This window comes from Vollenhovia emeryi, unplaced genomic scaffold (assembly GCF_000949405.1).
Source record: "Vollenhovia emeryi isolate VEMERY1.0 unplaced genomic scaffold, V.emery_V1.0 DF939340.1, whole genome shotgun sequence".
NCBI lineage: Eukaryota > Metazoa > Arthropoda > Insecta > Hymenoptera > Formicidae > Vollenhovia > Vollenhovia emeryi.
The window spans coordinates 3114-16768 of NW_011967026.1; the positions used below are offsets into that span (position 1 = coordinate 3114).

Below are 13655 nucleotides of genomic sequence, written 5' to 3' on the forward strand. Positions count from 1 at the left end.
CTGTCTCTAATAGCAACCCGGGTTACTCGGGTTACTCGGGTCTCAATCGGCCTGCCCAAACCCGAGTAACCCGGGTTGCTATTAGAGACAGTTCGGGCAAGACATGAAATACATGAATCATTGAGAGGCGTACGCATGTCCGACCCAAACCTAACTCCGAGCGCTTCTTCGTAAGCACCCCCAGTCTACAATAGAGATTTAAGCCCTAAGCCTTAAGAAATTGACTAATCACAGTCGCGCATTCTACTCATACTTGACCGTGATTGGCCAATTTCTTAAAGCTTAGGGCTTAAATCATCTATTGTAGACTGGGACTAATGCATCAGCTGAGTTCGTTTCTTGTGTTTAATGTAAGAGAATAAATTTAATTAATAATATGTCTAATACAATTAATCCCAAATATAAATTAGACATATATTGTGAGGCCGAGAAGAAAATGTTTACTTTCGTAGTTTCGAGAGAAACTTATTTGCGGGCTGAAGGCAGTAGGTGGGCTAAAAATGGTTTTCATTATTTTCAATACTTGTTTATAGACTAACTAATATTTAGACTAATATTTGACTAACTAATAAACAGGTATTGAAAATAATGAAAACTATTTTTAGTTTACTTACTGCTTTTAGCTTGCAAATAAGTTTCTTTCGAAACTACGAAAGAAATATAAGAGAATAAATTTAATTAATAATATGACTAATACAATTAATCCCAAATATAAATTGGATATATATTGTGAAACCGAAAAGAAAATGTTTACTTTCGTAGTTTCGAAAGAAACTTAATTATTTGCAAGCTTAAAGTAGTAAGTAAAAATAGTTTTCATTATTTTTAATATCTGTTTATTAGTTAGTCTAATTTTAGTTAGTCTAATATTAGTTAGTCTAAATATTAGTCTTATAAACAAGTATTGAAAATAATAAAAACCATTTTAACCCACCCACTGCCTTCAGCCCGCAAACAAGTTTCTCTCGAAACCACGAAAGTAAACATTTTCTTCTCGGCCTCACAATATATGTCCAATTAATATTTGGGATTAATTGTATTAAACATATTATTAATTAAATTTATTCTCTTACATTAAACACAAGAAACGAACTCAGCTGATGCATTAAGGTCGTTCTACATTAGTCGCATCTTAGCGTCGCAAGGATCGCAAATCATAGATTCGGCCAATCAGCGTTGACTTATAACTAGTCTACGACCCTTGCGACGCTAAAATGCGACTAATGTAGAACGACCTTTAAGCCTCCGCTACAATAATTCTCGGTTCTGTCTACAATGGTCGTAGTCGTAGTCGCTCGATAAAGGCCTTCACACATAAAATTCCGTAAGGACGTAAAACGTAAGCATAAAAAAATCGACCAATCACAGTCGAGAACGTAAGGCAATGACGCAAGCAGTAGCAAATCCAACCTGTTGATTTTCTTACGCTTACGTTTTACGTCCTTACGGAATTTTATGTGTGAAGGCCTTAACCCCTGGTCCACAATCTTGCTTTAAGTAAGTTGTAAGCCTTAAGCCGTAAGAAATTAACCAATCGCAGGCATTTATTCCCCTCACTCTCACCTGTGATTGGTTAATTTCTTACGGCTTAAGGCTTACAACTTACTTAAAGCAAGATTGTGGACCAGGGGTAAGAATTGACCAATCGTAGTCGATTATTCTTACGACTACGACCATTGTAGACAAAACCGAGAATCATTGGCCACGTTCAGCAGACACAACTGTTGAGTGAGCGCTCAGTATGATTGGTTAATACTTTTAGATCCAGCCAATCATATTAAGAAATCATTGAGCGCTGAGGCTGGATTCACATGGAGCGTAACTTGCGTAGCGTAACCTGCGTATCACCAATCACAGAACTATTTCAACGGAATTATTGAAACGGTTCTATCAGAATGACCCTGTGATTGGTGATACGCAGGTTACGCTACGCAAGTTACGCTCCATGTGAATGAGGGCTCACTCAACAGTTGTGTCTGCTGAACGCGACCATTGTAGCGGAGGCTTTACGGAACCTACGCAAGTTAGTTACAGTGGTACCAACTTTGTAACTAGAAATATAGCTAATTCGGAACGCACCCACTGTGACGCAGCTTGTTGGCGCGCAGGCCGCCATACTCTTGCAAACGACCGAAGGTTGCGCATCTCTTACTTGAGGATCTCTAATCTAACAACACTGCCGCTGACATCTACAATTCTCGGGTACACCTTGAAGCACGGAGAACCGCGGCGGTGGCGTATACCGTGGTGAGGTACATAGTGTGAATTCGCGTGAGGCAAGCGGGAGGACACTTTGGCTTGCTTTGCCTGTCATTAGACTGTCGCGAGAGGCTTCCCCGATGACGTGACACGCCGAGTGATCGATAGCACTCCGCGCGCCCCAGTCCGACGTCGTCTCGAGCGGGATACATTCCGTCTCCATCAGAATCGTCACCGATCGGCTGCTATGCCCCGCGGTATCCTAAGTGAATTAAACTATTAACACTTGTCCTCCGAACTGACAGCGAAACTACGCATCGGATGCCGGGCGGTTCCGCGATCTCGCGCCGAGAATCCGGAGTCAGGATGGCCGGCAGCATGTCCGACGCGACGCGTTTGAAGTACACCTGTGTCAACGATCTCCTGGCGAAGGCGAAGGTCAGTTACAAGGGTATAGAGCCGCGCTACGTGCACCAGAGACTCCCGGCTATGCAAAGCAAGGCCGACCAGGCGAGGAAGGAACGGGACGACGAGACCGCGTACATCATGTTGAAGAGGTGGCTGGACGCGGTCGAATGGTTGAGGAGGATGGCAAGTCACGTTAAGGACAGCAAGTCTGTCCATTCTTATACTAAGAACATACCTGACGCCAAGGTAAGAGGTGGACGTCTCTAAAACGAGCAGCCTGACGTGTCGTACAGTTGATGAAATACATGAATGTTTATATTCTAGATAAATGAAGTGAAAAACGTACTTGCAGAGATGAAGCAAAAGTTGGAAGTGCGCTATGAGCTTAATTCCAAGAGGCAAAACGACAAGGTGGAAAGAATGGAGGTAGAAACGAGCGAATCCGAGGCACCGAACAGCGACATTGGATTGAAATTGCCAGAAATACCGACTGACGATCCAACGTATATAAATTTGTGCAGCGACAGTGACAAATTTATATCGTGCGATCAGGTGTATTACCTGATACATAAGATAGGCATCAGATATTTGATCATTGACACTAGGCAGAAGGTTCATTACGAAAGTTCTAGGATATTGTCCGACAGATGTATCAACATTCCGCAGTCTGAGATCAGAATAGGGTAGGCGAAGCATTTTTGCGCAACCTTGTATCTTTTTGTAACTCTGTTTCCTTTTAAGTTATTTTAATTTTTCTTGGGTGGACCTTTGCTTGTAGATTACTGGGCTGTCACTTTGAAAAGTGTTTCACAAAGGACAAGTGTGCACGTCAATTATTTGTCGATCGATCGGCACAGCACATAGACATTTTAGTCTTGGTAGACTGGAATGCTACTCAGGAGACCCTGGCACAGTCCTACGCTCTGAATGTACTAAAGGATATTTTCGAGAAGTGGGACCCCACTGTAAAGCATAATAAGATTTCGATTCTGAATGGAGGATATCAAGAATGGCTGGCGCGGTATCCGGCGTTTACAACGAATCCCAGTATCCAGATACCAGAGTTCAACAATGTCGAGAATGAGCTTTTGGAAACTTTGAATGGAGATTTTGAATATCCCGATTGGTTGGAGTCTGAAGAGGAAGACGAGATCCTGAAGAAGGATCGATTAATTACAAGCAAATTGAATAACAAGAAGATTGTTGTGGAAATGGATCACAGCGACAACAAATCGGCGGCACCCAAGCATGCCAGATCAAATAGCAATGACAACACGGTTTCTTCAAACAAATCCAATAATTTTATTACTCATGTAACAATATCAATTGACGACAAACGACCGCCTCGGGGTGACACGGTGAATGGACAACGATTGGAGAGTCCAGAAAGTCCAGTGTTATCTCAGCCTAAGACATTGTTGAATAAAATGACGCAAAATGAAGTGAACCTGAAACCGGTGATTGATCGCAGTAGTAAACCGACCGTCTTGAAGACATATGATCCACGATGTAAGGAGGTATTAAGGTTCATGAAAGAATTGAACGAACTGGCAAAGTCGAAAGCGAAGCTCGCCAACGAATTGCTTGACCAAGAATGCGCGCTTTATTCGCCGCGTAAGGATAAGTACAGTCCCAGTGATGAAAAGTATCTGCGAGCAGAAATAAAGTCTCTAAAAGTCAAATTAGAAGATATGGTACTTGTTCACTTATTTTTTATAAACTGCTTTAATGTATTGTCTGCGCCACACAAAAGCTATGGAGACAATTCAATATTAAATTTTTATAATTTGCGTTGCAGCACAAAATGTATGACAAAATCGAAAATGAGTATAAGACTTATTTAAAGGAGGCAGATGCAATCAAATTTAATGCCACCGAGGATAATGAGAAGAAGAATCTTGAACTTACTCTCTCTCTGGAAAAGAATAAAATCAAAGACATTGAAGCCAAGAGAAAAAAAATACAGGAGTAAATACATTTATACTTTATTAATATTAATAAGTAAAAGTCTTAATATATTTAATACATTGAATGCTACTGCACAGTTTTATGCTCAATGTTATTTTTATACTAGCACATTATTTTAATATTGTTTCTTATTTTACACAAAATTTATAATATTTTTTGCTTCTAAAAATCAGAATGGACGAATATATATAATATATATATATATATATATCTGAAGCATAAAGTATATAAAGTTTATAATGTCCATTGACTAATCACAGTTGTGTTCTAAAAGTAGACTTTTAGTTCTATGGCTAGAAAGTTTAGCGTCAGAATCCATTAAAAAATGTAGGGTGATAGGCTGTCAGACTTTTTTTTTCAATTTAATCACATGGGCAAATATGTTTTCGACTAATATTTGTTATTTGGAGAAACTTATAATGGTTCTTATTTTATTCATTGCTTTTCTCTTGCCGCATTATATGAGCAAAAGCTAGTGAACCGAGTGAAATTATTAAATAAGTAAATTTTGTCGTGTTGCTTAAAGTAGTAAAATCCTATCTTATTCTCAATTTATTAGCGACTTATTTTCTTATCTATTATTCAGGATACTTTTTATCAGTAGTTTGTTTATCGCCATTATTAAAATTACATTTTACAAAGTTTATTTCTCGTTTTAATTGATATTATGCTGTGTGATTAAAGAGAATTCTTACAAAGAGAGCATAAGGATTTAATGAAGCAAAACGACAGTGATGTTTACAAAGAGCCCTTGAAGACTGACGGTTCATCCATTAACACCGGCCTGGAGCGTTCCTATTCGAGTCCAAATCTGTTACAGGTACGAGGAACCTCGCGCCTCAATTTTACAATCAATCCGTTTTCTTTTGTTGATCTATTTAAAATAGCAATCGCATAATTACATAATTCCATTAGTTGGGAGATCGTAAAGCACCTCAGATAGATAGAACTTCTAAGCCACATATTTCGCCTCGCAATCAGAATGGATTGGGAATTGGGAATGAGAACATCAAAGTGTCTCCTCTTAGTTGGGGAAATCGGGAGGAACGAATGACCCCTATTCACGGCACTGTTGTAAGTACTTATTCGGACAAGATTGTACGGGCGCTTGCCGGCAAAATTGCTAATACGATCTTATGATACATACGAATACTATCACAGCTTTCGCTTTCACTACATCCATTTTCGCGACATTGGAGACGAAAGTCCGTGTTTTAAACGATCAAAAATGCTTATGGTGTTGGATTCTCAGTCTTCCATTTCATATAATGCTTGGCACAAATCACGTGTGTGATATTGAACTGCTAGATATCGGCATGATATTGGTGGAATTTATCCATACAATACTATCAATACAATAGTTTAAGATCTCAGGCAAAATTATGGAATTTTATATGTACAATTTTATTTTAGGCATTTTGTTTAAAAATCGGGAAATAATTTCATTTTATTAGAATTAGTACTATATTAATTGAGATTTTATTTGAAAAATGTTTTAAAATCCTCTAAAATTCTTCAACAGTAGAAAAATTAGTATAACATAAATGAAAATATAATTTTAAGTAGAAGGAATCTAGTAGTTTTCAGGAAGATATTGCAAATACTTCAGATATTTTAATGGAGAAACAGTCTGTTTCATAAACAATAGCATATAACATATCTTAGTGCAATAAAGTGTTTGTCCTTAAAGTGGACCCCCTTTAATACTGACCAAAACTATTCGAAAGATATTTTATCACTATTTTTGTAACCCACATTATTTTTAAATATTATATCTTCTTTATTCAATAAAATTATATGATTTAAACAGGCCGTAAGCTTCAATACATAATTATCAGATTTTAACTTTTTTCATATAAAAAATATAGAAACAAGATAAATCTTCAATTTATTCAGTGAAGAGATACAGATATAGTTACGTTTCTTAAATTTAATGTATCTGTATCTATATTTGTATCGGTGCCTTTAAAAAAAAATATATATATATCAAGCTCTGATAATTATATATTAACAATAATTATGTGCAAATTGTGACTTAAAAGTTGTGTCTCTCCATTGAACTATTTCTACTGATGTTTGATATTTAGTATCTCCCCAAAGAAATTGAGTAATTCGTAAGAAGCTCATTAAAACCGAAATAAGTTTCTTATAATTATAAATACAGAGCAAGCACTTTAAATTAATAGACAGCATAAAAGTCATTGGGTCAGTTGACACGCATCTAATGATTTAGACGAAACTTCGTAGAAGCACGTGTCACGTGCAGCATAACTATATCATATAATAAATGAATGTACACGCACGTGTACATGCCCGGAGTGACTCAACACACGTGGGGTTTCTCAATCCAATCCACTGACAAACTTCCGACGATTAGTGCTACGACAAACACGCGCCAGTGTCCGAGTAATATTCGTCAGAGTGGGGTTCACCTGTCGGAGGTGTTCCCTCCTGAAAGTATCCGCGATATTGTTTTTTTTTCTACGCTATAAGGGAGCATTTCTTACAATTATATATTTATATTACATCTGCTACTGGCTTAAGATTCATTCATTCGTTAGCTTGCAACAACGGTAGAATGTGTAATTGTGTTTTTGATGCACGATAAAAGTCAAACATGCCTGTGGGGACAATGCTTACTTGTGATAAAACAATTTTTCGTTGTGATGAAAAGTGATAGAGACAATGGTGTATCTTCAGAGGAGGATTATTCCGTTGCAATTGCTTAATTATTTCAAAAAGGTAATGAATAGTGGCATAACAATCTCACATTAAGGCTCCCGGGCTCGCCATGGTCATGTTGGAAATTATGACGCGAGTATCAGCCCAGGAGCCTCAAGGGTTTTTCTTTTATCTTTTATTATACATAATAACGGTTGGGTGTGTATCTCCGGTTCCTATAAAAATTATTGCATTCAATGGAATATTCATTATTGCTTATATTAAATAATATATATTTGTGTATATTTATTTATATATACACTATATAGTTATTATTATATGAAATATAATTTTAATAAATACTGAGCTCATCCACGAATTCTTAACGCAACGCTTGAAATGTCATGTGTTAAAAAGGAACTCATTAACAAATACAATTTATTAAAAAATAATGAATGGCAGATTAGTCTTTGCGTCAATATACGATATACATATATAAATACGTCAGAGTAAGTACGTTATAAGGTTTGATTGACCATCGTATGTTGATGTAAATAGATCGATAAAGCGCTTAATTATGTTACGCGGAAAGTAAATTACACAGTTCTGCGACTGTGAATTCCGCTCTTTGTGAAAAGATGAGTTACTCGTACACAGTTATTATTTTATTATAAAAATTTCATAAAATGGAATTTCTGAAACAATTTTAACAATTGTCACCTTGGAAACAAAGTTTACTTACACGTTTTAAATATATTCAAGATTAAAATGGGATACCGCGCGTAAAGAGACGAGCTAAAAGTAAAATCTCTAAACGTTGAAATCTTCCAATGGCAAATTCTTATTAGTCCATCTCTACTCTCTCTTGTCATAACAGCGGTGGGTGTTTGCGTGTGTATGTTGCGTATACCTGGCACAATTATATGTAATTGATGTGATTTATCAGCGTAAAAGCGTAGCCTCCGTGTACTTGCAGCATCCGGGCATAACCGGCCTGAAGAATTTGGGCAATTCTTGTTACATGAACAGCATCATTCAGTGCTTGAGTAACACGACGAACTTAGCGAAATATTTTACCGATAACTCGTACGCTGACGATCTCAACACGAATAATGACAATGTGACACAAGGCCAAGTGGTGGAAGAAGTGGCTCAAGTAATTAAGGCGCTGTGGAGAGGCCAGTACAAAAGCATATCTCCTCACGACCTAAAGGTACTTGTCGTAGGCTTTATTCTTGTCAATGCCAATGTAACTTGTACAATTGTAATGAATTATTATCATTGCAGGTTGCAGTTGGACAATACAAATTGCAATTTGAAAGTTACGAGCAACAAGACTCCCACGAATTTCTTACGTTTCTCTTAGACTGGATGCATAATGATCTTAAGAAGGTAGAAGTTTGCGATGGGCACTTCATCGAGAATTAATATTAAAATAAAGACTAAAGTACTAAAGCGTTGCCTTTGCAGGAGGCGAAAATGTTGATCGAAATGACCAACGCGGAGAAAGAATGGGACAAAGCGATGAACTCGCAGAGATCTATAATATCGGACTTATTTTTCGGACAATTAAGATCCACCATTACATGTTCATTTTGCAAGCAAGCGAGTACTACGTACGAGACATTTAATAGTTTAACAATGTCTTTATCTCAGTCCAATCGGTGTACTTTAAATGTGAGTATTTTACAAAATATCGAATGGTACAATGTTTTTACGTCTCTCGTTTTTTTTTCATATGGAAGCATGATCTGGATAATTAGACAGACGGTTAAATTGAATCGATATGTAACGTTTTGCGGCAGTTACCTTATATGAAATTGCTTTACTATTTCAGGATTGTATGGAAAAGTTTGTGACAGGACAGAAAGTGAGCGGATGGAAGTGTCCCAAATGCCAGACGCCACGCGACGCGACGAAGAAGTTCGATTTCGTCAAACTTGCACCCATCGTCGTGATTCACTTGAACCGCTTTGCCGAGAGCGGCGGATGGTTGGAGAAACGCAACACCGCCGTTGATTTTCCCCTCACGGGATTCAACCTGAAGCCGTACCTCGTCTTGGAGAACACGAGGACGATCATGTCAAACAATATCCGTAATTACAATTATACTTTATACGCGATATCGAATCACTACGGAACAATGGAAGGCGGTCACTACACGGCGTACTGCAAAAACGCTACTCAAAATAAGTACGTATGTGTGGTATATTTCGTAAAAATGCTCTGTGTATAATCTCTCTTACTCTATGTATTAATGTAGAATAAGAGAGAAAGGGCGCGAACCTTACAGAATACAAGGTTAACATAAATTTTTATTCTCTTACGAGTATTTCTTTTCTAATAATACTGTTATAGAATATGATTTCTCGATAGAAATCTATATCAGGAATATTGGAAATTTCTCATGCCATTGTAACAACGATAATGTATTTGCAGATGGTACAAGTACGATGATCAAACTGTCACGGAGGCGTCGCCGAGCCAAGTAAAGTCTCAAAATGCGAATGCCTATTTATTGTTTTATACGTCATTTCCAAACACGATTATGTAGTATGAGGACACGGCCACGGATGTGAACAAGATCCAGCTATGACGAAAGTCTTCAGTGTGATATTACTTAAGGGAAGGAGTACACATGAATATGATTTTCGACGCTCTATAGATATTAAACGATTATATTTTGTATGATAAATTCCCTATGCACGAGCAAAACGTGTGATAGGGATCGTGATGATATTGAAAGCTTCATCGGTGCTGGCATTCATTATTAAGAAATGTAAATACGTATGGCGATTTTTCTGTATTTCTGCAGTCTGTCGCTTTAGGGGTAAAGCAAGATATAGCTGTACGCGAGAATATTTTAATATGTGTACAGCTTCGTATAATTATATTAGTGTACCTAAATACATTAGTCAGATTACATTATATTCGTTTAGCATTTTGCATTATTGTAGCCGGATTATGTGTTTTGCTTTGTATGTTAAAACAAAGCGAAAGGGGCCATAGTTCCTTGCCTTATCAAGCAATATAGATGGCATTTTTGAGGGATTTATTCGAATTTTGAAATCCAACTGTTAAAAATGTGCTTCAGTTAATCATATTTTGCACAAATAGTTTTTCAGCAGTCATGAATAGCGTTTAACATAGGCATAGACAAAAGGCATACACGTCGTATGCGGTTTAGACCGGATTAGCAGCACACTAACTGCCTTCTTCGCTGCGCTGCCAGTATTGTCGCAACGTACGACCATTTTGTACGTGAAGCAAAATGCTTCGTTGAAACGTACGCTTTAAAAAAGAAAAACGGTTGAGCAGAATTCCGTTACGTACGAACTATTGTGCGCGTGTATATGTAAGTTTATTGGCTTTCGAGCAGCCCAAAGAACACATCACATTTTATAATTAGTCATACATGTAATATTTCTATACCCAGAAAATAATATTTCAACGAAGGCTATATATAATATACGATCTTTGCAAATACAAGCTACTTTCATACTTTGTGGCAATGCGTTTATGTATATAATTATATTAGTAATTTATATATGTAACTATATTGGTACAGTTATGCTAATATATTTATGTATATAAATGTGTTCCCGCGAGTAGTATAATATAACAAACCTCGAATATTTTGTATGTATTTGCCGTACATATTGACACAGAGTGTGAAAGCAATTTTCAGTTGCAAAAGCTAGAATTAGATGAATTTTGCGTGAGTTCGCTAGTTCGTTACACAACTCACATTATTGATTTATTATTGCCATATATAATTATATTATTATTATTCGTGTGAGGTGCGTAATATACTTCTAAAATGTCAAGGAAAAGCGCCAATAACATCGTGATTTTGTGCAACGAATCTATTTCTTCAAATTCGTTCCTACTCTTTTACAGGAAGAGAATATGCGCAACATCCTTTCTCTCTTCGATCACGAGATACGCTGTGCTGAAATTTTCAAAGATGTGACCAGCGCTATTGCGAATACAGGGCGTTCGGGATATCTGAAAAGATCGCAATGTTGTTTAAGACTGATAATGTAATTAAAACGTGTAAGAAGTGGCTCGCATTGGGAGTGTACGCGATTCTTCGATCTTGCAGTCTGGTATACATAATTTTAAACATTGATTTCGCAAACACAGACCTGACTTGTAGTCAATGCTCTGTTTTAATAGATATAAAATTTCTTTATTACGAGATCTACAACAGTTTCTTCGATTACTTGCGTGCTATTTACTTTGAATTTTTGTTATCATGATAATAAAAATTCTAAGTAAATCTCACGTGAATACATTCACACGGATACACTGATATTAAATGAGGATTTTTATTTCTCCATCGTGTTATATAGCGCTACTCTTGTCATATTGCATTTTATCACGTTTAACTGATGCTTCTATTCCGATTAGACGAACATATAATCGGAACACGTCCTTTCTTCCAATTATTAAATCTTTTCAACGCGAACATATTTTTCCAGGTATCGCATTGTTTTCTTATCAGCTTCAATCTACCCGTTCGAGGGAACACTTAGTTTCACCAAGTACGTTAACGAAACGTATAAAAGTCGTTGTGGTGTATGAACTGATACCTAATTAAATTCTATAATTGAATTTTACAGTTGGGAGTAGAGGCAAAATAAACCTCGCTTCGATAAAAAGTTTCGTGAAAATCAATTCGCCCGAATTCTCGCGGGTCTCCGTGCGTGAAATTTTCAAGGTGCGCCCGTCCGCGCCCTTGATGAAACAGCAAATCAATTGTACCGCCGCGTTACGATCGACATGTCGATGCGAAGTTGGCCCGCGAAAATTCGCGAGTTCGCGTATACTCGCGGTACCAGCGGCCGCGGTCGTCGGCAATTAGCATCGGGCCCTGCGCGACAAGTGCCGAACTTTCGCGCGTCGTTAATAACCGGCCGTGCGAACGCAATCTGTAGCTCAATACACGTCCCCGTGCCTTAATCGGAAACTTGTCGCCGTTTCTCCTCGGCCCGTCTCGCGTCCCCCGCCTTCCCGGGACAATTTATATTCTTTTATCCTTTAATACGACCCTCGGGGGGGAAAGGACTCGACCCCCCCCCCCTCTTTCCCCCCGTGTCGTCGCCGTGTCGCGGGTGCCGCGCGCTCGGCCCAACTTTTTCCATATTCCAATTAGGAATATTTCCCATTGATTTAAGGCCCGGCCTCGCCCGAGGAGGCGGGCGAGTATTAACACCGCGATAAATTTACAGCGCCGATATACGCCGCGGGGGCCGCAGCCCCCTCGGAGAACCTCCCCCTCCCGCGTTAAGGGCAGGCGGGTGGGAGGGGGCGCGACGTAAGGATCGCGCGCCCGTTTACGTGTCGCCGACACACTTTACGAGTCGCAAAAACTCTCGTTAACATTAATCACCGTGCTTATCCGAAATCGATACGGCCGTCGAGGCCGCCGAGGGGTGAGCGTGTCACCCCCGTCTGTTTACGAGTGTTTCTTTCTTTCGTTTCCCCGACCCTCGGGGCTGCGAAAAAGGAAAATCACCCCCTTTGGAGGAGGAGGAGGTGGAGGAGAGCGTAGATCTCCGTCGAGGAGCGGCGAGAAACTCGCGACAGCGAGTGCCGCGCCCTTCGACGCTCTCCCCTTTCGCCGTAGGAGGCTTTGCTCGCCACGTGTTCCTTCTGGCGAGCGATTGCATCGCCGCGTTTCTGCGCGTCACGCGCTTGTGAAATGATCTGAGGAACCGAGCGTAAGGGCCGTCTCTTCCGCGGTTTCTTCGGATAGAGCGATACCTTTTCTCAAGAAATGAAAGGTCAAGATGGCGTCAATTTGACGTCTCAGTGACCAAAAAGTGACATAACTTGACGTCGTGTTGATTTTTGATTTTTCCTTGGGCTTGGAAAGGCAACGGTCTTGATGATATCTTTGCTTCCTTTCGCACAATTGTTTCATCGTTGGATTATAAGAATTCACTAGAGACTGACGATAAGCTTCCGACGTTCCGAAATTTAATTGCGTTTTCTCGCTCATTCTGGCCTTTGCATTGTTTGTACCGTAAATATCGGAGTTGAGAAAGTTACTTTATAAGAGTATCTAGTTACAGTCACAGTTGTGTTTTTGCTAAAAATGTAACTACCCACATAGCACAGCGACATCACAGTGATATCAGTGTGATATCTGTTTAAGAATATCCCATATCCCAGAGATATCTTGAGATATCCAAATTACATCAGTGTGATATCACGGGAATATCCAAATGTCCGCCTTTTATCACATCTCAAGTTAATATCTAAGAGACATCTTTGTGATGTCCCAAAATAATGTTAATGGGACGTAACAGAGACGTCCTTGCGATATCGTTTTATTCTAAAAAGATATCCCAAATAGCACAAGGACGTCCAGGACAGACTTGTGCTATTTGGGTAATAGCGACGTAGTAAAA

General features: G+C 38.8%; 1 protein-coding gene across 1 annotated transcript; it reads left to right on the forward strand.

The window, feature by feature from the left end:
- Positions 1-1977: 1977 nt before the first annotated feature.
- LOC105558490 (ubiquitin carboxyl-terminal hydrolase 8) lies at positions 1978-11101 on the forward strand. The gene is made up of 11 exons (XM_012006190.1): positions 1978-2853; positions 2932-3290; positions 3386-4301; positions 4406-4575; positions 5260-5395; positions 5491-5649; positions 8213-8449; positions 8524-8628; positions 8707-8913; positions 9074-9429; positions 9676-11101. Exons 1-11 carry the CDS (start codon positions 2521-2523, stop codon positions 9788-9790), a joined length of 3093 nt encoding a protein of 1030 aa, XP_011861580.1. The 5' UTR covers positions 1978-2520; the 3' UTR covers positions 9791-11101.
- Positions 11102-13655: the final 2554 nt, after the last annotated feature.